Source organism: Gadus morhua, chromosome 16, assembly GCF_902167405.1.
Source record: "Gadus morhua chromosome 16, gadMor3.0, whole genome shotgun sequence".
In the NCBI taxonomy this organism is placed as follows: domain Eukaryota; kingdom Metazoa; phylum Chordata; class Actinopteri; order Gadiformes; family Gadidae; genus Gadus; species Gadus morhua.
Genome location: NC_044063.1, coordinates 10,251,775 through 10,276,774, shown reverse-complemented (window position 1 = coordinate 10,276,774; position 25,000 = coordinate 10,251,775). Strand labels below are relative to the sequence as shown.

The 25,000-nt window shown below is 50.9% G+C and overlaps 1 protein-coding gene across 10 annotated transcripts in view; it reads right to left on the bottom strand.

Annotated features, from left to right (window-relative positions):
- Positions 1-25,000, bottom strand: part of robo2 (roundabout, axon guidance receptor, homolog 2 (Drosophila)) — a 75,864-nt gene that overhangs the window by 29,458 nt on the left and 21,406 nt on the right. For 5 of the 10 annotated variants that reach the window (XM_030380736.1, XM_030380731.1, XM_030380735.1 and 2 more), the window contains 11 exons: positions 21,233-21,438; positions 19,258-19,339; positions 18,905-19,070; positions 18,567-18,733; positions 16,848-16,969; positions 14,207-14,438; positions 9,713-9,837; positions 8,802-8,973; positions 7,034-7,225; positions 5,428-5,454; positions 1,095-1,137 (listed from right to left, as the gene is read on the bottom strand). In XM_030380736.1, coding sequence (XP_030236596.1) covers positions 1,095-1,137; positions 5,428-5,454; positions 7,034-7,225; positions 8,802-8,973; positions 9,713-9,837; positions 14,207-14,438; positions 16,848-16,969; positions 18,567-18,733; positions 18,905-19,070; positions 19,258-19,339; positions 21,233-21,438 — 1,534 coding nt within the window. The remainder of the gene's footprint in view (positions 1-1,094; positions 1,138-5,427; positions 5,455-7,033; positions 7,226-8,801; positions 8,974-9,712; positions 9,838-14,206; positions 14,439-16,847; positions 16,970-18,566; positions 18,734-18,904; positions 19,071-19,257; positions 19,340-21,232; positions 21,439-25,000) is intronic. The other 5 variants (XM_030380733.1, XM_030380738.1, XM_030380739.1 and 2 more) reach the window with 1 other exon arrangement.

Here is a 25,000-nt window from a genome sequence, read left to right as displayed (position 1 = left end):
CCTAGTGAAAACAATACCGGGCAGAAAAAAAATGAAATCCCCACAACCAAAACTTAAGGCTAACCTGATACCTTCCTATATTTATCAAAAAACAGCTTTTCATCAGCAAATCTCAGGAGACACAGCTAGCCATAATTAGCCGTAGCGTGTGTTTATTTCCGTTGGAGAACCGGACGCTTTGCCTTTGTCAGGTGAGTTAAGCAGGTGACAGGAAGGCAGGCATCCCCGGGTTCCCCCCCCCGCCCCCCAGGGACGGCCCGGAGAGTCCCCAGTAACTGGTGTTATTGAGATGTGGCCCCTCTCCCCCTTCACATTAATACACATGGTAAGAAGGGATGGGGCAGGGGGGAGGTAAGGGGGGGGGGGGGTGACACCGGGGGTAGCGCTACACTCCCCTCCCCTGGGTAATTATTTTTACATTATTACATGTGCTCAGATCCTAGCCGCCTACACCGGATGACAAGAACATTTATCACTCTGGAAGGTGGTGTAGGGGGGCTGGTGTGGTTGGGGGTTCTGGGACACCCAATAGCACGCGGCCGGGGAGAAGATAAATGACAAAATGAAAGCCCTCACTGCTTAAATTGTTTCTGTTAATTCTGTTTGGGAAGATTTATGGGTTCATTTATCGATGCGTGCCCAAAGATGTGCGGCAGAAGTCTGTTGGTGTTGGCGCACAGGTTTGCACGGAAATTGCACAAGCGGATATTGGTAAACAATCAATCCGTCAGATGTCTACCGGTGTGAGAGACTGACGCGGGTTGTCTGCCAGATGCAGGGTTGATCAATGTGTCGGTGGTGGTTCACGATGTGTGAATCTTGGCTGGCATTACATCAGAATAACAGCGAACAAGAATAACAATACGGCACGTGATATTTGTCGAATATATCCATGGATATAGTCTTGGAATATCTTGGAATATCAATAGTTGTTTTATAGTGTTGGACCATCAGACCAAAGGTTCCTGGTTCAAACTCCAATATCCAACCCTGACGCCCTCAAACAACTCAATGCTTTTGGTAAAAGTGTGGGCTAAACGACTGCACATAAACATGAACGCTATGCGGTGTTAAACAGTAACAGCGATCCTCACCTTCCGTTGCTCATGAGACCTCCGTCAACTCTCTGGAATGTCACTGTGGTCGGGGAGGCAAGAGAGGGAGGGAGGGAGAGAGGGGGGGAGGGAGAGAAGAAGAAGAAAAACAGAAAAAGGACAAAACATTACATTTCAGTTTTTTCCCCTCCTCGCATCATCCCCACAGAACTCCAGAACGGAAAACACATGCTTGTATCCACAACGAGGAGCACGACGACCACAACAGGCCGTCACCGTAGCCCGCCGGTTTGCCCTTGTCCCGGCCCGTCCTTCCTAGGGCTCGTCTGTGGTGGTGGCGTATGCCTGATGGATGCACTAACAGAGGGAGATGTCCGTCCCCCCTCCCTGACGGAGAGGCAGCGTCCGGGACCCCGCAGATTGCTTTACTCTGCATACGCTCTCCGGCTCCTCGTATCAAGGACACCGCCGCCGCGGAAAAACTCATTTCATCTTTATTTTTTCCTCTCTCTCTGGTGAGTTATTATCAGATTTGTGATTAAATCTCGGCCTAAAAATGATTAGAGAAGGCACAGGTCTCATTAATCAGGCTGAACCCTACCACCACCACCACCACCACCACCACCACCACCACCACCACCAGCACATCACCCCACCCCCCGTTCTGCAGGCATGACAGCTGAGTTACTGATCCCTCTAGAAGGCACGGGACACCCCCGCACCCTGCTCCCCTAGAAGCCGTAGCCCCTAGAAGGTGGTTTGGGGGTGGGGGGGGGGGGTACCATTCCATTACAGTGATCTATAGATAATAAGGCTTGCACTTTGTCAACACATAGTAAAGCCTATGGCTCAGCCACACAGGGACGCCTGCCAGCCATCCATTCAGGCTCTGTTCAACAAGCGCTACGACACGCCGACATCACAGAGTGCTGAGCAGGTGAGAGGGAGACACTTCAAGGGTTGACAGGAAATACAAAACAATTATCAGAGAGTTGGGGGAATAACCTTATGCTAAAGAGATGGAGGTGTAGGAGAGGGAGGGAGGGGGAGAGAGAGAGAGAGAGAGAGAGAGAGAGAGAGAGAGAGAGAGAGAGAGAGAGAGAGAGAGAGAGCGAGCATGGTTGATGTGTGATTAGATGAGGAAGGAGAGAAGAGCATTCATCCCCTCATGTCTCAGTCAGGCTGGTTCTGAGACAGGCCCGAACCGGTCCCGACCGGCCCGGACAGGCCAGGGGGGGAACGAGGGGCTTTCCAGGGCTGACGCAGGGAGCTTAATGAGGAGCAGAAGCTCTTGGAGATCAGCGACAGAGCTGCTCGACCCCATCTCTACTTGCGTCACCGACCAAGACTATTAGTCAGACATAATGCAATATATTTGTTTATGCGTATTTGTATTGTATTCAATAATTCAATATTGTGGTCAATTAAATCCCATTTATTTTAACTTCTTACTTTTGTTTATTTATTTGTGTGGTGCACCTGTGTGACCCCTGCTGTAATTACTACAAAACATAAACAGACCTAGAATAATAATCCGCTGGAACCCGCTATGCTAGCACTGCCGGTTTGCCCATTTGAATACAATAAAGCTCTAACAGCTAAAGACTGAATTCCTGTTGGGTTTTATTTTTCCGACCACAAAGCTGTTTCTCTTTGTTCCATCTGAGTCCAGGAAAGCTGAGAAGAGAGTGTGAGCGACGGAGGAAGAGAGACAGAGCCATCAAAAAGAGAGGGCCAGGGAGAGAGATAAAGAGAGGGTGAGAAAGAGAGCCAGGATTAAGAGAGAGAGACCATTTGAGGGATAGACGAAGAGGGAGGGAGAGGGAGTGCACGCAAGGGAGAGAGCCAGATACAGCTTAAGAGAGAGGGAGCGGGAGATAAGGCTGATAGAGCGAGAGAGAGAGAGAGAGAGAGAGAGAGATAGCTTGAGTGAGATACAGCTAGAGAGAGAGACGGAGAGACTAAGATACAGCTAGAGAGAGATAGAGAGCAAGCGTGAAAGAGAGAGATACAGCTTGAGAGAGAGAGAGAGATACAGCTTGAGAGAGAGAGAGAGAGATACAGCTTGAGAGAGAGAGAGAGAGAGAGAGAGAGAGAGAGAGAGAGAGAGAGAGAGAGAGAGAGAGAGAGAGAGAGAGAGAGAGAGAGAGAGAGCAAGCGTGAGAGAGAGCGCAAGAGGATGCAAGGCAGGGCGTGTAGGACAGGCAGGGCCTCTGATGTCCCTATCAGTGCTCGGACACATTTCTGAGTCTTTCATGTCCCGGCGACGATGACGTCGTCCGCATGGCAATGCCTCCCCCCCTCTTCCCCCACCTCCACACTTCTACCCCTCTCCCCCTGATAAGCACTGGCTCCAATATGAATACAGATTAATCCCCTTTAATAAGCATTACGGCCAGGAGGACATCATCGGCGGGTATAAAAATTCCATCACATTTCTCCCACACCCGGCTGGCCGCTTGCCTGGGCAGAGCGGTGATTTACACCTGCTGTGGTGACAGCTTTAGGGGGAGAGGGGAGGAGAGGAGAGGGAGGGCTACTCCTGCTCTCAGTACATCACCCTGGCCAGGCGATGGGGACAGGAGCCACTAGACAGAGAGAGAGAGGGAGAGAGGGCGATGGAGAGGGAGAGAGGGAGAGGGAGGGAGAGGGAGAGAGGGAGGGAGAGAGGGAGGAGGGAGAGGGAGGAGGGAGAGGGAGAGGGAGAGAGAGAGAGGGAGGAGAGGGAGAAAGGGAGAGAGTGAGGGAGGGAGAGGGAGAGAGGGAGAGAGAGAGATGGAGAGGGAGAGAGGGAGAGGGAGGGAGAGGGAGAGAGGGAGAGAGAGAGAGAGAGAGAGAGAGAGAGAGAGAGAGAGAGAGAGAGAGAGAGAGGGAGAGAGAGAGAGAGAGAGAGAGAGAGGGAGAGGGAGAGGGAGAGGGAGAGGGAGAGGGAGAGAGAGAGAGAGAGAGAGATAGAGAGAGGGAGGAGGGAGAGGGAGGAGGGAGAGGGAGAGGGAGAGGGAGAGATTCTCCTTGCCCTCATCTCTCCCTGGCACGCCGCTCAGAACTTCACCCTCTGTACCGGCTCCGTAATCAGACCCCCTCACAGCCCCTCCCATCCCTCCCCCTCCCCCTCCCCACTCTCCCGCCCTCGTTGTCCCTCGATTCGTCCTTGCCCCGCGTCCGCTGGGTCGTAAAAAACAGCGGTGACACCCGTCTCCGGCTTCTTCCAGAAGAAGAGAGGGAGGGGGGGGGGGGGCACCTGGCGAACTCTATCTCTAACCCGCGACGCTCCATCATGTTTTTTATGGACCCGCCCGCGTTGGGTGGTGTCCTTTGGGGAGTATATTCTGGGTCGGGGAGGTTTTGACCGCAGGCTGCCGCGGGCCCTGGATGGATGACGGGTGAAGTATGCCCCGTGCGGTACGTGTCGAGGAACGGTGCGAGGACATGAGGTCAAAGAGTGAATCCCTGCCAAGAGGCGGTGGGCCGCCGTGGGTCTCTGTTTTTTAAGTGGAGACCGCGCCATCGTGTGTGATGGTGTCTCTCCACTAAAAAACAGAAATGAGGAGGTAGAGCTGATGTCAGGTGATGAACGATGACTCTGCATTTAATTGAGTCGTCTTGAAATGCAATCTACTTTTTTAAAAATGTCCCCCGCCTTGGTTAAAGGGGTCTGAATGGTCGTTGGTACCGCCAAACTGGTATGTAACTTTGGTATGTCAATAAAATGATATGCATGTAACTTTGGTAAATTAACCTATGTTTGTAATTTGCCATAACGGTTAACTTAACCATGCAACACAGCATATTATCAAAAGTCCAAAACTACGCAAGACACCCATCAATGGAGGGAAAGTAAGAGGAAAAGCTGGTAGGGAGGATGACATTGAGAAAATCCAACAAATATTGAACCCCACCAACACCCAAGGACAACGTTTCAATTATGACAGTTAGGACACCATTTTAGCAGAAGAAGAAGCAGAAGAGAAAACTAATAAATTGCGAAAATGGCAAGAGGGAGCTGCACCACTTGGTACCTAAGCACAAAGACGACACACAGAACACATGGCCACACTCACACACACACAAACACACACACACACAAAAACACGCAACACAAGGCATGAGATTAGGCAGGGATAGAGTTGACAGGGCCATGGTCACGGCTAACAGAACAGTACATCATGCCCTGAGTGGAGGTTTTTCGTATCTGTAGTAGCTAAGACGGTCTATTTCCCCGTGATGCTTTGGGTTCTGCATTAGACATGACCATGAGCCTGACCAACCGAGCGTACATATTGTCATATAGCAGGGAGTGTGGGGGTGGGGGTGGGGGTGGGGGGGGTGCTGGACTGGGGGAGGGCGACAAAACAGGACAAATGAACAGTACCTGCAGGGGTGAAGGTGAAGGACTGAACTGCAAAACAAGAAGACAGAGAAGTCGAGTGTTAAAGCCAGCCGAGCTACAAGCCGTGCTGTAGGGGTGCGGGGGGGGGTCTGCACACCGGCGGGTGGGGGTGGGGGTGGGGGTGTGGGAGAGCAGGCCATGCCCAAGGTGGGTGGGGGGGTCTTGTGGAGGGGGGGGGGGGTTAGCCGTTGGTCTAAAGGAACCCAATGTGCCGTGTTCCAGCGTGCAGCACAGTCGACGGGGGAAGCGGCCAACTGAAGCGACAGCCACAGCGAGACGACACAAAAACACATAAACACATGGAACAGAACGCACACACACACAAAGCATAATCATCCCTTCAGCATCTGCAAATCCCTACGCATACACAGAACCGAAATCACACCCTCGAAGCTACCGTAACATTGGAACAGACTGCATTATGTAAAGACAAGGTGGGCTTTGGAGGAGCGCCGAATGTATTTGCACTTTGACGTCCACCACCGTTGTAATGGAATTGTTACCCGGCAGATTGCCGGCGATTACCATTGCCGGTATTGACAGGTCAAGGTCAGGGTGTGTGTGCATGTGTGTGTGTGTGTGTGTGTGTGTGTGTGTGTGTGTGTGTGTGGGTGGGCAGAGAGCTGGAGCTCCTCCAGCAACAAACCAGTCTGTCCCGGGTCCAGACTGACAAGCGGCACTGACCAGAGCGTCCGGTCTTCCCACTCACTACCCTCGCCACTGCCCCCAGGATGTGAACACACACTGTGGGCGGACCGGTCACAATCCCCGCCTCCCCAACCCCCCCTGAAGCGTCGCACTCCAGCGCCAGCATCTGGCTCCCTTTCGAGCTGTCAGGCCTCAGGCCTCCTCACTTCGCCGCTAGAAACATCGTTAAACGTATCAGCAAGATGGCGGTAATGAGCGAAAAAAAGGGAAGGAACAGCTATGTTTGTGACTTGGCACGGGTGCTTTGTGTTTAAGAAGCAGCGCTGATCTCGGTATAAACAGAACAATCATCCTGTACAGCCCGTGTCTTAGGAACAAATAGAGATTTTCTTTTATTTTTATCAAAGTATACTAAAGTAATCACAGGTGTGTGTATGTATGTGTGTGAGCCTGTGTTTCTACCTCGCCCAGTGTGTGTGTGTGTGTTTTTGTGCGACAACACCTGGTCTGATTTAATCCTTGGAGTTGTTCAAGAAAACAAAGCAAACAGCTGACGGTAAATAGGAACAAAAGGAGAGGGGGGTTGTGAGTCCACTCAATCCCTTCACATCCGGCTACATCTCCATTCATATGCATTCCCATTCACTTCTATTCATATTCAATGCGGAACTCAATTTATTTCCTCCCTGTGGGTTCAAAATAAAGAAATCCATGATTAGAAGGATGGACTAATCCATTACGAGCCTACAGCTAACGATTAGTCTTAATGCACAGCTGCTGTTATTAAAATCATTCTAAACACTGTTTACTTTTCCTATACGTTCCAACTTCGATATACGATACCTCGCTCATCTCCCTCGTTCGCCTCACCAGGGTCGTGACAACACACACTGCGCGTAATGCGATTGGTCGATGCGAATCCCCGCCCCCCCCCTCTTACCTGCGTAGTTGCTGAGCCCCTTCCTCTTCTTCCTCCTCCAGTACAACCAGATGCTGAATCCCATCAGGATGACCCAGCAGGCCCCCCCGATCCCGGCAATGAAGGCGGGCTGCTTCACCACGTCGGTGATCTGCTCCGTGATGCTGTTGTTCCGGTTTCCCCCGAGCACGATCACTTCCCGGAAGTCCTTCCCTGGAGAGAGAGAGAGAAAGGTGCCGTTTGTTGAGTGACGGTTGGAGCAGCCAATCAGAAAGCAAGAGAGTGACTGCTGTTCTGGAGAGCTGTGTGTGGAAAGCCGGTGTTTAAGTCGACGAGTCGATAAGTTGAGCCTTGTGGGAATAATTCTTGTTGTTTTTTCGACAGAGGGGGAAGGGAAGTAAACACTGGAACTGAGTGATGATGATGATGATGATGATTATGACGACGTTTGGCAGTCCGCTCTGAGGGTCCAAAATAATGGTGGACAGTAGCCCTCTCTGTTACGACCAATCACAGCAAGGCCTTTTAAATCTGAAGTGCCAACATATACATCGGCATATAGCCACTACCTCATTGATACCGTGTTGACAAACCGAAGCTCACATTATACACACTCCTGTAAAACTACACTGAGAACGTCTTGAGGCCCAACAGGAAGTGACTGCGATGAGCGCCGCGTGATCCGAGGCTTCCAGGGGAGCTGATGACCCCGTAGAGGACTGGGAAATGATTCACTCCCCTGTGTGGATCGAGATAGAAACTAACACAGCAGGCGGGTGGGGGTAGAGGGTGGGAGACACGGCAGATCGGTAGATATCTGGTGTGTGAGGGTGAATAATGCAGACTGAACAAAACAAAGCTTAAAAGCAGGTGAGGGGAGGCTGTTTGCTCAGCTCAACACCTAATTCACTCCATGGCGGCTAACACACGCACACACACACACATACACACACACACACACACACACACACACACATCGTGTGGAATGAGAGAGAGTATCGATCTCTGATCTGAGCTCAGCTAGTCTGGGCAGATACTGTTTCCATCAGCCGGATGATATGATTTAGAGCACATGCGAGCTAATATACACACAGGGGCATACACACAATATACACTATTTCTTCCTCTCCTTCACACAAACACACACACAGACACAGACATGGACACTCACGCGCACACACATACACACACACACACACACACACACACACACACACACACACACACAGAGATCAACACACACACACACTCACACAGAGACAAACACACACACACACACACACACACACACACACACTCACAGAGACACACACACGCACACACACACACACACACACACACACACATACACACACACACACACACACACACACACACACACACACACACACACACACAAAAGCACAGTGATACATCTGCAAGCTTAGCCTAGCTGCTGGGGATGGATTGTGTGAGTGACATTGGGGAAATAAGAACATGCTCCAGGCCAAGCCATCAGTTATGGGTCAAATCAGCTCAATCTGCCTCTCACACGCACATACATCACACAGGCCAGGGCCACATATCACAACAGCGAGGTGTGCAGAATATGCATTAAGTCATTTCTGACCTATTCCTCCGAGGGAGAAACGTGAAAGCGGTGGAACACAGGGAGGGACGCGCTTATATGTGTATCCATCAACGGTCAGATATTAACGTTTTTTATCCCAGCACCAGCTCTTCATTCTCAGAATCATTTGCAATCGATGATGAAACACAAAAAAACGTTGGGATAATCCTTTGACCTCACCTATGACGATGGGCTGGGCCTCACTCTTCACCCCCACACCCGCGCTGGTGCTGGCGGCCACCTCCACCCGGTACATCACCCCCACCTGCAGCCCCCCCACCACCACCGAGCGGATGGCGGCGTCCACCGTCTTGTTGACGTGGAAGCGCGTCTCGTTGCCCAGGCACCAGATCTGAGAGAGAGGAAGAGGAAGACATGGATGAGGAGTCACTGTTAGACACACACTGAATTAATGTGGATTCCTCCAGCTGATTTGGCCTCTCTCTGTCTGTATCAAGCCCTCTGTGTTAAGGGGACCACATTTGAAAAACATTTTTGAATAGACATTCAGTATTTTCACCAATCTTCACATCTCAATGTAGTACCGCTGAAAAATATTGCGCAGTTCATGCCCAATTTCTACTATGAGGTGTTTAAGCTTTGGTAAACCAATCCAAAACAAGGCAAAGTAGGTTCCTAAAAAAGGGAATCCTTTGTATTGCATTGATTGCCTATTGTCCATGATCGTCAGTCACATTTATGGATTAATGTTGATAGAAAGACCTCCATCACATAGACACAGGACTAAACACCCAACCTATAGAAATGTATATTCATTTCAGGTCTAGGGACCTCAAGACTCTAAGGTCTTATGTCCAATTACTACTATTATTTTTATTAAGTCTAATGTCTAAAGTCCATGGTCTATGGTTTAAAGTCCTAAGTCTTAAGTCCTAAGTCTAAGGTTTAAAGTCTTACGTCTAAGGTCTAATGTCTGAGGTGTAAGCTCTTAGGTCTAAGCTCTAAGCTCTAAGGTGGGGATAAGGGACCTGGGACAGGTAGACCGAGGCCACTGGGGTTCTGACCCAGAACAGTCCCCCCCCCCCCCCCCCCCCCCCCTGCGGTACATGTGTGGTGTGACACCAGCGAACCTTGTACTCCTGGATGATGCCGTTCTGGTGGTCCGGCGCAGGGGGGTCCCAGGAGATGCTGATGGAGGTGCTGTTCTGGTTGCCCACGGTGAGGACGGTCACCTGCTGGGGGGGGGCACTGGGCGCTGGACACACACAAACAACAGCGTTAGAATTTGAATACATGTTTATTGATTTATTTTCTAGAGAAAAACCTATTTTCATTGCAAAGTTATTACTGCAAAAATATGTAGTGTGTGTGTGTGTGTGTGTGTGTGTGTGTGTGTGTGTGTGTGTGTGTGTGTGTGTGTGTGTGTGTGTGTGTGTGTGTGTTTGCTTTTGTATAACTGTGGGCAAAATAATGCACAAGCACATAGCACTACACTCCTTCCAAATAGAACTACATATTCACGGTGAACACACACACCGTCAAATACAACCAGCGAGCAAGACACACACGCACACATTCCTTCCTAGAGGAGCCAGGTCTCATGAAGACCGGAAGAATGTGTCATTTGGAGGGGGATTTACATGAGTAGGCCCCTGGGGCAGATCTTAGTACTACTATGACCGCTGCTCCAAGTACCATTTCACTAAGATTTAATACCCCAGCCTCTGTCTCCAAGAGAGAGAGAGAGAGAGAGAGAGAGAGAGAGAGAGAGAGAGAGAGAGAGAGAGAGAGAGAGAGCACTTCTATTGATTTCCCCAGAGCAACAACTGAACGGGCTGGAAGAGAAGCTCAATCGGTCAAGCTAAGCGCGGATCGCTGCCCCGGCCGGGGTGGCACGCGTGGGTCAGCGGGCTGATAGGATGAAGCCCGATATCCACGGAGTCACCGACGAACAGGAAACACAGACAGAGCAAAGAAAGACACAAGAGAAAAAATAACCAGTACACTTCGAGAGGAGGAAGAGGAGGAGGAGGAAACACAGGCCCGGTAAACATATCGAGCGGCCGCGATCGATGGGCCCGCGCGGCTCCGAAAACGCAGCAGGCATCGGATCTGGGGGAGAGGTTCAGGGCCGAGGGTGGAGAAAGGGGAGGGGCCGAGTCTGTCTTGGAGAACAAGCCTGGTACGCCCGCTGAGGAAGGACGGCGGGGAAGCAGCCAATCGCGAACGACGGCCTTGCTGTTCACCGTGGCGACTACACCCCCCCCACCCCCCCCCCCCCCCTGACGCCAGTAGCGGCGAAAAGAGGGGGGGGGGGTTAAGTAAACAACAGCAACCGGGGGTCAAACTGGAAATAACCTTTTTCTATATATATTTTCCTCTCTCTCCCCCCACCCCCCCCCCCACCCCAAAATAATGTTTTCTCATTTCCTGCGGCGTGTGGCGAGGCAGTGCCGGACGCCGTCGGCAGCCCCGCTGCTGACAGCTCAATTACACCGGCGGGCTGCCACCGCCTCACCTCGCCTCAGTCCAAAATGGCACGTGTCACCCTGGTTAAATCGCTGCTCATCCCTCAGCGCGATTGGCCACACTGCCCCCCCCTCATCTCCCCCCCCCCCCTGAGAGCCAGGAGGAACCCTGGCATGGCGACAAGATGGATGGGCCCGCGGATGAACTCGCCACCCCGGCCAGATTAGAAGCAATTCACCGAGAGGTGGGGGGGGCATCTCGAGAGACATTGGAGGGCTGAGGGGTGGGGGGGGGGGGGGATCTTGATACCCAGGGTCTCCCGACGAATCCCAGGTGACGCTGTGAGGGAGGCGATGCCGGCGCGACGGCCATCAGAGAGCAATGTCATTCAGAGGTAATGTCAGCGCTGATTTAAAGCGCTGGATTATTACCGTGCATATTTGTGCTAAACAACACATACTCTCATTACAGGGCGGGTGGGTGGGTGGGTGAGTGGGTGGGGTTGCGTCGCTAATAGAGCCATTAGCAGAGTGATGTAGAGCTGTTTGGGGGGCATGACCCCCCCCCTTATACCTCCTAGCTCCACCCACGTGCACGTGCACGGGGGGGGGGAGGGGGGGAGGTGTGCTGGAAGCTAACGTCGCACGGCTAACAGCCCAGTGCTAATATGCTAATACCAGCCCCTTAAGTGGTCTGGGGGAGGAGCCTAGCCAGGGGAGGGGGAGGGGGGTTCCACCACACAAAACAGATGTAGGTTATGCATGTTGTGGATCATCATAAATGGGCTTCCTTCACATCCTCCCAGTGGCCAGCGCCACAGTCCCTTCATCATCCTCCACCAACCGGCCAGAGGGAGGGAGGGGGGGAGGGAGGGAGGGAGGGAGGGAGGGGATATGGGGGAGAGGGGACTACGTAATGGGGGGCAGGGGAGAGGGGGTACAGGGGCTGTTTGGGAGCCCGGAGCGACACCCCCGCCCCCCCCCCCAGCCCCCCCAACCAGAAGTCCACACGGACCTGCTCTGTGCGGCTTTTACGGCGTTAGCTAATGGACACCCCTAAGTTTTAATCACTTCTCGCCGCCGCGGCGCGCTATCCATCTAGGCTTTGTCCTGAACTGCCTGGGTCCCAGGGACTCTGTGGAGCCCGGAGCGGGAGGAGAGAGAGACAGAGAGAGAGAGAGAGAGAGAGAGAGCAAGAGAGAGAGCGAGAGAGCGAGAGAGAGAGAGCGAGAGAGAGAGAGAGAGAGAGAAAAAGAGATGGAGAGAGAGAGAGAGCGAGAGAGAGAGAGAGAGCGAGAGAGCGAGAGGGAGAGGGAGAGGGAGAGAGAGAGAGAGAGAGAGAGAGAGAGAAGCGTGCAACAGACTGCAGCGGGAGGAAAGAGAGACATAGAGCGAGGGCGTGAGACAGAGAGAGTGAGAGAGAGAGAGAGGGAGAGAGAGATGGAGAGGAAGAGCGATGGAGAGGATGAGGGAGAGAGAGAGAGAAAGAGAAAGAGAAAGAGAGAGGAAGAGAGAGAAAGCGAGAGAGAGAGCGAGAGAGTACCAGCCCCGCCCAGCCACGGACGCAGGAGCAGGTCAGAAATAGAACGAGTGGGGCCTCTGGGGGACCAGGATGGAGACGGAGACGGAGCGGCCCTGGGAGAGGCTGAGGCATGCAGCTGGTTACAGCGGGGCTGAGGGCAGTGGGTAGGCTATGTATTGTGTCTGTGTGTGTGTGAATGTGTGTACGCATTCAAATATTAGCCAAGATAAAGAAAATAAGGTTAAGAAGAAGAACGTTATTTGTCGTTTTCTTCGATTGTCGGTGTATATGTGTGTGTATGCGTGTGGGGGGAGGGGTAATAGTGAGAGAGTATGTACATGCCTGGTCCCATGTCTGGGTGTCTGTTTGTGTGTCTGTCGGAGTAAGTGTGTGTAGGTTCCTGTGTCCAGGTAACGTGTGTAGAGTTGTCCAGGTGTGTGTGTCTGTGTGCGTGTGTGTGTGTGTCTTTGTGTAGTTGGCCGGATGTCAGAGTGTGTGTGTGTGTGTGTGTGTGTGTGTGTGTGTGTTTGTGTCTCTGTGTCTGTACGTGTTAGTGGGACAGCTAGGATGTGATGGTGTCTGTGGTACAGCAGCAGCTCTCTCCGCCTGGCCAGGGGAGATACGGTTGCTCTGAGGCAGAGGGAATTAATGGGGCTGTCACTTCCACAGGATGTGAAGCGTCTCCGACAGGAAGACCCCAGGAATCCTTGGACAGCACAGGGCCGTGTTCCCCGGATAAGGAACACGCTTCTCTCTACGTTTGCATTTTCTGTGTACGTTTTATTTCCCCCGTCTCCAGACTTCTACTGTTTGGCTTTCCCTCCTGGACTTGTCCTTCTTTGTTTCCATTTAGAACAGGGTTGTCAACATGTTTTGAACTGATTCAGGAGCGTGACAGGCGAATGCATTGCTGTCTGTGTAGTTGTGTTTTTGTTTTAATCGGAAACGTCAATAGAAGAAAAGTTAATGACATTTCCTACTTCAACAATCTGACGGCAAACCCTGGGCCCAACGAAGACACACCTGGGATATAGTGTGTGTGTAACTTTGGGTGTGAGTGTGTGCGTATGTGACTGTGGGGCACGTTTATGTGTGTCTGTTTGTGACTGTGTCTACGTCTGTGTCAGGCGACAGATCGGTTTGCGTGTGTGGGGTGTGTCTGTTTGTGAGAGTGTGTGTGTCTTTGTATGTGTGTGTTTGTATGCGTGTGTGTCTCCGTCTGGGTCTGGTTCGAGTGACAGATCGGTTTGCTCGCAGGAGTTAGGGGAGTGAGTGAGTACTCCGTCCAATCACAGCACAGGCCCGTGGCAACATGGAGGGGGGAGGGGGGGGATGGATCAAGAACCCCACCAATCATAAACAAAACACAGCCCAGTGAAAAGGTCAGCTGTCCCCTTGACACACACACACACACACACATACACACACACACAAACACACGCCTTCACTATCCTCAATGTCAATAGGAGGAACATTAGATCATGACAGAAGGCAGAATGAAAGTGACCTGCGGGCTGCCGTGTCAAACCATCATTCCAGATGTAGGAGGACCCACGGATTCGGCCACAGCCCTTCTCAGTTCTGTATTGCTTCAGACGCCGCGGCATACATCGTCCATCACTCATCCCACTCACCTTCTTCTGTGGTGCGCGCCGTCCGCGACTCGCTGTCCATGCCCTGGAACTCGTTGAAGTACGGCCGCACCTTGATCTCGTAGACGATGCCCTTCTTCAGGGCCCCCAGCACCATGCTGCGCTCCGAGGGGACCTTCACATCCTGGCTCTGCCAAGGCCCCGGTGAGGGCAGCCCCGAGGACTGCCTGTATATAACTCTGTAGCCCTGGATGAACTGGGACTGACGGTCCACCTGGGATCAGTTCAACAAACACGCAAAGAGGACACTTTGTTACGGCAGGAGTTGACGGTTCAGCAACCGGTTCAGTTGACGGTTCGGCAAAGCATCTGTGATGCTTTGCCGGGTTGTAAGAGGACACTGTTACACAATCCTACGTTAATCTCTGCGTTTACCCTGTGTGCATCGAATCATGCTAATGGAACGACTGCGACTGCTTCTAGCACGCTTTCATCGTTAGCGAAGACACTCTTAGCACAATTAGCGCCCTGACATTACCTCACACATCGAGCTACCGAGGAGCCGTCCGCGATTCTTTAAATGAAACATCTTCCATCTGCACGGCTTTACTAATGCTAACACACCCGTCTCTCGTGGTATATAAACCCCCAGCGCTGACAACAGCACCGGAAACAAAACACAAACAACAAGTCTCAACACGCCGGGGATGAGATCAAAGCAGTGACACGTGGGTCCTTGGGAACCCAGGGGGATAGATACCTGGGAACTACAAGAGCACCACTTCCACAGAGTAGATAAGAGACCGTGCTTGGAAGGCTTCCATCACTTTGCAAACGGGTTCAACTTAAGAGAAGTTGGACCCTTTTAACCAGATGGCGTCCAGGGTGCCGTGGGGTAGGAGGGGAGAGTTGAATTTATGTGAGGAGGGAGAAGGGTCATTACTCATTGTAATGGCTTGTTAACAGTAGGAAAAGTGAGCAGAGCTTTCAAGTGGGATATTAACCAGCTGTGTTTTAGCCAGTGTGGCTCGGAGTAAATCAGCCAAACGACTTCCCGGCTCGCTGTGTAACTTTCATTAATAGAATGATTTGGGGAATAGAAATGCTGAATCGAGCGGCGGACGCTCTGTTTACGGCGCTAGGAACCTGATATATTACGGACGGCAGTGCGTTCTCATGCTGATTATACACGGCGCTCATAAAGTAGTGCTCGCTGGCACGCAGTCCGACAGCAGCCCCTAGGTGAGACGCATTACCGGGGTCAATAAACAAGTCACCGGGAGAAAATACAACAAATGTGGCTAATGTGGTTGGTTTAGAAGGGGAAACAGCCGTCTCTGCCTGCTAATGGTCGTACCTAACACCTACGATTGGTTGATTTGCGTTGCAAATCAACCAATAGAGGGGAGCTGCTAAGGAACAGCTGAAGGCTAGCAACTCCATGACAAAGCTACTCTGTCGATGTTTTCGTACGTCGTTATCGCCGTGATGGTCGTGGTTAGTATCGATCAACGCTCGGAAAAACTTTACACACTACAATGAAGAGGTTTTCATGGGGGGGAAATAAATGTTAATAATGAACCGCTTTTAAACATCCACCGTCTGTCTCGAGGAGAGAGGGACTTTGTGGTTTAGGGAAACATAAAAAGAGATTAAAAGGTATTCCTAGTCACATAACTCCACATATTGCCAGGCTTTTAACTCGACTGGGAATCGCCCGAGGAGGTGCGCAGCAGAACAAGACACCTGATGTTCCCCGACAAACATCTTGATGTTTATGCCATCCACCAAGTGTCTCATGTTCACTTACTTTTGAGTCTGCAATTAAAATGTTTCAAAGCGAGAACACACTTCTTAAGAGGATAACTTGGAATTTCCTACCGCAGGAGCAGAGGAAGTAAAAGAAGAAGAAGAAGAAGAAGAAGAAGAAGAAGAAGAAGAAGAAGAAGAAGGAGGAAAAAAGAGAAAATGCTAGCCTGGAGGAATTGCTCTCGAGCTTCAAAGAGAAACACATTCACATCTATCCCACTTTATGACTCAGGGATGTTTAAATCAAAGACGAGGGAGGAACAAAGTTAGGAATCTGAATATCAGAGAGGGGATACATGGATTTCCCATATTCCTTCCTTCTTCAAACCCAGCCCACTGGAGTGCTCTGTTCCTCACAGACCGGAGTGAAACTTTTAATTACAGGTTCAAACCGTACAAAATATGACTGTAAAAAAGACGCCCGTAGTGTCCCTGATGTCATCCATTGGTTTTTACACACAACTGTTTGAGGATCGAGATTTATCTGCTTGGGAGCCGAGGAAACAAACCACATTTGGCACATAGAGGGCGCGATTTGGAGCCGGACTCACACTAGCCTACCACCAAAACTCCCTCATATTCAATCTTAATATTCAAACTTCTAAACAGAATTTAACCATCAACCCGGACCTGAATAACACATGACACGAGAACAACCCTGAAGACTGTCATCCCTGGCACCCCACTTCCGAGCACAGTTGTTCGTCTGTTTGTGAAGCTCAAGAAACGGAGGTCCGTTCATGGAGACGGCTCGGACCTCCGTTTCTTGAGCTTCACAAACAGACGTTCGTCTGTTTGTGAAGATCAAGAAACGGAGGTCCGGTCATTGAGGAGGCTCGGAAGTGAGGTGCAACACACCGTTGTGCGTACTCACCGTCCAGGTAACCTGTATGGTGGTGGGGCTCATGACCACCGGGTTGTGCAGGCGAACTATGACCTCTCCAAGCTCCTTCTGCACGTGCCTGTGGTCCACGCCCGGCGACGGGGGGCTGATGTCTGGCGAGGAGGAGAAGGTACAGAGAGAGAGAGAGAGAGGGAGGGAGGGAGGGAGGGGGAGAGAGAGAGAGACAGACAGACAGACAGACAGACAGACAGACAGACAGACAGACAGACAGACAGACAGACAGACAGAGAGACAGAGAGAGAGACAGAGAGAGAGATACGGTTTGGTTGAGGAGTCTGTTTTACAACATTGTGTTCAACATTTCTAATATAATAAGCCTTTGTGTATTACAAAATCTGTCCAACAGCCAAAGCATCGCTGAAGAACAGACAACTTCAATTCATTCATCTAAGAGGCTTAACATTGCAGGGATTATTACAAATTCACTTGACAAAGTCCCAATCTGTCTTCCGCATGAAAATGTCCCTTGGTTCTTCTTCTCCCTGGGAGAACAGTGGTCGGATCAGGGATTGGTGTGTGACGTCTTCGGTAACCGTAGATGCGTACGACCGTGTCAATGAGTCATGTCTGAGCGCAAACCTTAAATTGACTGCAGAGATGATGAATGAATGGCCTGGTCATATTTTCCAGCTCGTTTGCCGTTTTGCATGGCCATGTGTTTCCAGTTACGACCAATAAAAGAAAAAAAGGCCCATCTACGTGATGCAATGTGGGGATGGAGACAGAGGGTCACGACACTGGGCTGGGGAGGAAAGATTGGAGCTGTTTACTGTAGCAACGATCTCCCAGCAAGGTATGATCTGAATGAATGAATAAGTCGATACTGAGATTTCGGTTTGGATTAACTACAAGCAATGTGGTGCCAAGTGAGCTAAAAAGGAAGTTATTGGAAACAGATTCATTAATTTTCCAATAATAATTTTTACAATATGAATAAGCAGATGGAGCGATGATTACAGGTTAACTGCCAACATCGGTGTTCCAACCTATCTGCTGGGAGTCAAAGAACCACAAAATCATCCTGGCTCTATACCTCCACCACATATGTAGTTGGGATGACCTTGATTGCCGCCACGATGATTCACTCTCTGCTTTTCTAAATAGACACTCCAATAGCCTCCACCAGTAACAGCGTTGGCTCGTCCCGGCCAATCGAGAGCCCAGCAGGGCTGTGGCTCAACGCTGGAGCGGCCGGACTTATCGTATCAGTGTAATGCAGAGACGGGAGTCTGTCTGTGGCACCTTAATCCAATCTGCCCTGGGTCATTTTCTCCTGTTATCGTCATTAACATAGCAGGGATTGTTCTAACACTGTTAGTCCTTCCAAAAGTAGACACTCCGACTTTACATAATGGCCTAAGTGTGGCCATAATGGGCCATGTGGAGGAGAGGGCTGGCCTGACCTCTGTGAAGTAAAGTTAGAAAGATACCGGCTAATCGCTCTTCATTGCACGGGGGCAACAAGAAGTTTATACCTTCTACACTTGTGTTGTGTATCAGGGGCCACGCAAGTGGTAAACAGCGTCAGTAGCATTAAACAATAAACCAACAGACATTGAGACACGTTTCCGATGTAAATGACACTGGAAGCTGAAACACTCCGCAAGCACTGTAATGGTTGTGTGGCATTTCTACATTTGTGGTGCCGATGTTAAAGGCGGTGTTATGGTGGGGGGGGGGGGGGGGTACCTTGGGTCCGAACAGGCTCCGACATGGGGCTGGGGTCGCTCAGGCCCTGGGTGTTGACCGCTCGGACCATGAAGAGGTAGATGGTGTTGGGCCGGAGACCCTTCACCGTGAACTGGGTGGTCTTCACGTGGTCCGCCACCGTCTGCCAGCTGTTGCTCACCGATTGGCTGCAACGACAATGTAACCGCGACGTTAACAATGGTGATACGGCGTACAATCTCCATCGCCACATACCACAAGACGAGATGACACTATTACCCCCCAAAGGGGAAATTCTGCTACAAAAATAACCAGTGTTAAGCGTAACACTGGTTAGGCTTAAGGTGGGCGGAGCTGACCTGAAGGCCTCGATGACGAAGGAGGCGACGGGCGAAGCGCCGGGCAGACCGGGCTGCCAGGACAGGGACACGCTGTTCTTGGTGACGTCCGTGACCTGGGGCTTGGAGGGGGGGCCGGGCAGCTCCATGTCGTCCCGGGTCTTCACCACCAACAGGCTGCCGGCCTCTGAGGGACAGTTGGAGGGGGAAGAGGGTGAAGGGTTGGCACGGTGACATTCACGTCCGCTCATAAAAGAATGAGATGGGAATCGTTGGCCGATTAATAGCCTCCCGAGATGAAACGATTCCAGACATTTAAGGTAGGGAATAAGGTCATAAGGGGGGTAGGGGGGGAGGGGAAGGCGATTCGGTACCTTTGACTTCCAAGAAGGCGCTCCACGACGTTTCGCCGCTGGAACTGGCCGCCACGCAGGTGTAGATCCCAGAGTCAGAGAGCTGAGGGTCACAGATCACACACACACACACATGGTCAGCACGTTGGTAGCCACCTCGCCAGCCATGGATATCAAAATATAAAGCGCCGGAGGTGGGGATCGATAAGCACGTTATGGGCAAACACAAACTCAGCCAGCACTGCACTAGTAAACCTTTCAAGGTGGGAAGAAAAGCACAAACCTCCGGTCTGAACACCGGTGCTATTAGAAAAAGGGTCCTTCGTCGAAATACACAAAAAAATTCCCCTTCTGAGTGGAATATCTCCGTAATCAAACGGGAAACAAGGCGTAATCCCGCCCCTACCACTTTTACATTCACCTGCCATCTCCCATCCTCAGAAATTTTGCCATGACTGCTCCGTCCCAGATTAGCATTTGCTTTCGTTCCTGCTCTTCGCCGTGCAGAAAGGCAGGCAATAAGCAAGGAGGAAGATGGAGTAGGAGTGATCTCCCCCCATGATCCACTTCCCGTCATCATAAATCCATGCGGTGGCTTCGCGGCTCGATCTGGCGTCGGCCAAATTGCATGTCACTGGTGAGTGGCCCAAAGTGCTGACGCTAATTTCCTAATTAATTCAATTTTCTCCTCGCCGCCCGTCCGCGGCAGCACCACCGCTCCTCTCTCCCTTATTTCCCCACCGTCCTGCCGACCACAACAAAGGAGAGGCTAATTCAGTTAGGGAGGGTGGGGGGGGGGGGGGGCTGTGTGAGCCCCCTGGACCGCTGACAGCTGGCCTGTCTCTCCGTCCCTCCGAGGGAACTTTGCCGGTGTGTTGGGGTTTCGTGTTTAGTTATTTTCTGTGTGAGACTCGCCGCCGCGTCTTTATTAAATAAAAACGCTGGGGGTCGGGATTTTTTTTTTAAAATTAAGGATATTCCGGCGAGAGAGAGGGGGCGGGGATTGGGGGGCGAGGGAGAAAAAAATGAGCTTTTTAAATCTAATACACCCTGATGGGGGGTGCGTGTGCGGCCCCGTGTGTGTTTGTGTGTGTGTGTGTGCGTGCGGGGATGCCACGTGCGTGTGCATCCTATAGCTGGAGCCCGTCCAGAGCTGCCGCAGCCTAGCCTTTTAGGAGCTGTCATGCCACTAAGTGATAGTATCAAACAATTTACCCCAAAATCAATAGTGCCTATTCATCTCTTTTAAAGGCAATGTGATTCTGCTTGTCCGTCTCAGTCACACGGCTGGGCAAATCGAATCCACTAAGGGGCTCCTACGCTGAATCGCTACCCGCTATAGAATGCACGCCGAGGGCAGCATACGCAGAGTGCATACGTGCATGCTGCATCGAGAGACAACATCAGATGAGATGAGATCACATGTGACAGCAGACAGGAAGAGTGTTGACGGACAGGATGTCAGAACCGTAGGTGTGGCGGGGGGAAGAGACGGGAAAGTGGAACATGGAGAAGGCATCGATCCCACCGGACACGACACGTTTACCCATCCACGTGATGTAATAATTCCTGGTTCAAACGCTGTATTTTATAAAACCTGGCACATTTCTGGATTACAAGTTCCTTTAAGCCGGCTTCACCGTTTGACCTAGAACTATGATTAAGCATTTGGGTAACGTAACCCCTTCTTTAGCTAAACGTAACCCGCTCTTTAGCTAAACCTATTACATTTTTGCATGTATTTGCATCCCGTTAAAGTCACAGGTACAACACAAGGATAACACCACAAATGACGCTCATAGCGTTCCCAACTCGGTACAGAGCGGGCCCTTCTTCAACACAGCAAAACAAGGTCAAAGGGGTTCCGCAAACAAAGGCCTGCACCACTCGCACCGTGGGTAGGCAGTGGGGTTGGCGCGATACTTCAGCTATCATTACAGGTAGCACTCACAGGGAAGGTGTTATCTAGAGCTCAACACCACAGCAGGTGCCTCACCTTGACGCTCCTGATCTGGAGGCTGCCCAGCTCCTGCAGGGACATGCGCGGGTCCTTGCCCAGCAGACTGACTCCATCTTTCAGCCAGCTAATGGACGGGATTGGGTCTCCGGACGCCTGGCACTTCAGCAAGGCCACGCTGTCCACCCCCAGCGTCTGATTGGACGGCCCTTGACGGATGATGGGCGGCGGCCTGTCTGTCAGAACTGGGGAAGAGGTGGTTGGTCGCGTTAGCTTAGCGTCGCGCTGAAAACTGTAATTATTATGAGTTTTTGAAGCTGTGTTTCGCAACAAAGTCATTTACATATCAAAAACAAAAAGATACGATAACAGCAAATAGCACACATTAAAACAACAGATAACAGTACTAACGTTTGAAGGATAACAGTTAATTGTGCCGGGTTTGAGGTCAGTTTATATTGGCGCACGATTGTAATTATTTTGACGTTCAAAGAAAGACCTTGATGGAAAAACAAACAAAAAAAGTGGAATTCAAATGGTTCAAAGTTAGAAAACGTGATTAAAGAGTAATAAGGGAGTAAAAAAAGAAAATACGTGAAATAACCTCCCCACAACAAAACCAAACACGTAAGTATCGGATGTGGGCACGGAACTAGATTCATCCCCAGGTCTCTGTAATTACACCGCAATACAATGTCTTTGCGCTGGCCTTCCAGGAAGCTGGGGGAGAAACAGCTGAACAGTTTCCAGCCGCTATTGATGTGGCGAGGGGACTCTACACAGCCCCCCCCCCACCAACACGCGGACACAGACCCATGTTTATACCCCCCTCCCCGCTGCGGCACATTGTGGCCACGTGGTTCCTGTCCGTTGACCCAGTGTGGGTGCGGGTAAGTACTTCATTATGCTCCACAGGGTGGTAGGCTGTCGAAACAAAAGGTGTAGCCCAGTAGTAGCGGAATTACATGAATGAAACAAAGCAATGCATGAGGGCTGCCCGTTGAGAAACACCTTTATTTGAAAGACGAAATGGGTTTCCCCAGTGTGGGTTCAGATAAGTTCTTCATTATGCTCGCTGGTGTCTGGGAGCATGTTAAAACAATAGGTATAGTCCAGAAATTGAATCAAATGAATTAAAAGCAGACATTTATGAGGCTGTTTGTTCGAATTGAGTTCAACAGGTTGAAAAAGGAGAGACCTTTTACTTCAGAAGAGGAAATAGTCACTGTTCCAGGAAACCAGACTGGCTTCTTCATGTGCACACTAATACGGAACTGTTGGATCCATATTAGATGGATGTATCCCTTTGTAAGCCCTCATAAATCACCTTAGGGTTCCTTGTATTAAATAGTACACGTGTCAGAGGACACCTCTTGAAGAGTTCAGCTTTCGCTGAAATATGTGGAGAAACCCTGGCATCAAAGCCGCTTCCACATTCATTAGAAGTTATGGATTCATGATTTAAGACCTTGCTGGTTCCAATTATCAAGTCTACCTCCGTAACCTTTCCACACGCCGGCCCTCTCCCCTACGTCCACCCACAGATACATCACGGGGCGAGGGCAGGAAGTAACCGCAACAGACTTGAATAACACCACTTCGTATCACCTTTGGCCGTCCTCTCTGTCTCTCTTCACCTAATGAAGAAAAGGTTGTGCGCTCCGAAAGTGTGAAATTAACGATGAGACGCTTCGCTTGGTTTGCAAAATTCCCCAGAGTTTTCCGTGCTACTCTAATAACGAAAAATATAAAAAGCTCGGCCAATTTGAGAAAAACCAGCATCCACTAAATAATAAACACGGTACTCCTGCGAGGTGAGCGAAGTCAATGTTTACATATTTATCTCGGGTTTGCGGTCCACTGTGGTCGTCATCATCCTCTCCGCTCTTTAAAAGGGGGGGGGGGGGGGCTCTGAAGTGATGGGAGACAGCCGCTGTGATTAAAGACTGCATAAATAAACTGGACTGGCCTCGCTGTAGCCCCCGCACGTATCCTCACCACCTACATCAGGCCTCTTCCCCAGCCCTAATAAATTTCAACCCAGGCCATTAGCGCTTTGGGGGGTGGGTGGGTAGGGGCAGGGGGGAGGGGGGGGGATGCTTCCACTGTCACCGCTATCGCCCCTGAATGATTCACGGAGACACCGCGCCGGCAGGGCTCAGGCCGCTGCCCGCGCTCCGGCCCGCAGTAATCCCACACGTTTCGCTCAGAGGATCGGTATTCGTTAATGACTCCGGGGTGTTCCTTCTCTCCCCGGCACTCCGACCAACGCATTCCATGTTTTGGGAAGCTGATCCGGGGAGTAAACGGCTGATGACGATCCCGAGGGCGGGTCTGAGGCGAGACGGTGGAGGTTAAAGGCGGGGTGGGGGGGGGACGGCGACTGATGGTTGTGATGGGTCGACGTCGTCGTCGAGAGGCTAGGCTCTCGGAGGAGGCCTTGGTCGCCACGGGTCAGGAATTTCTCATTAGGGGATCTCCTTGAAGTCGGCAGGCTTTCAGCAAAATCCACCTGATGACTGCGGCAGGTGTGGCAGGGACCTCCCCCCCCCTCCCTCCCTCCAACCCTCCCTTTTCGGCCTTGAATGCACGACTCCCACTCTTGTATCCCCCCCCTCCCCCTGAGCTACACCTGCGCCTAAACAACGCTTAGGTAAACAGAACAGGTCTAGTTTGGCGGGGCACTGTGGCGTGTTGCTGCAGGTGATTGGTTGGCTACCCCGAGGGCAAACGACAACAAATGTTGACGTTGTGTGCGATGTTGCAGATGGATCATTACAGTGTGGGTTTAGACGGAGAAAAAGTGATTGTGCGTCGGGGCAGGGGAAGGGGGGTGTTTAATCTGCAGGGCTGTAGCGGGTCCTTCAGGAGAGCCCTGGATGTCCGTCCATCTTCCCTCCCCAACAGCCAGGCAGATTAGATGTCTCCACACCTTGCAGGACCTCATCATTCATCGTGCCGAAAAGCCCGTTGTCAAGCACTCACTTAATCACTTACCCCCCTCTCTTCCTCTCTCTCTCTAGCACACACGCACACATAGCCACACACACACACACACACACACTGATGTGAAAGCAAAACACACGCACATGCACAGACACACACACACAAACATATGCACACGCACATATAAAAACACACACACACACACACTTGAAAATACTCAGTTGAGTGCTGATCATTAAACCCAGAGTGACTCAAGGGCAGTGTTTCTCCACAGAAATAAAAAATAAATGTAGAACATTTTTACAAAATTAAAAAGAACTTACTAATGCAAGAAAGTAACTAGAGGCCAAGGGCAAATCCACACACAGCGGTTCCTCGCACAAAAGCAGAATTTATTCCAGCACATGAAAAACTAACACTTTTTTTAATACACTTGCAAGACTGCTGAAGGCCAAATTCTATTTAACAGTCTCGAGGGTAAAGAAATAAGGGAATGTGTGCAAAATTAAATATCATCAAATTAAAAGCAGAGTAAAGAATAAATAGTTAGATGGGAGGATGAAAACATGTTTTTCCTTTTCAGGAGCGAAACGGCCAACCCGAAATCGAACACATCAACACATTTTTTCTTTTGGCCCTATTGGCACTTGCACGAATCTGTGTATGTGTTTTGCAACACGCACACATCTGTGTGTACTGCTTACTACCAAGTCATTTAGCAGATGCTTTCCTCCCTATTGACTTACAGAGAATTTAGAAAAAAAATGAATGTTGAGGTCAGCGGTGAGCAGGTCATTAGGGCATCCTGCTCAAGGATTCTCGCCCACAGGTATTAACCCCACAACCTCTTGGCTGGGAGTC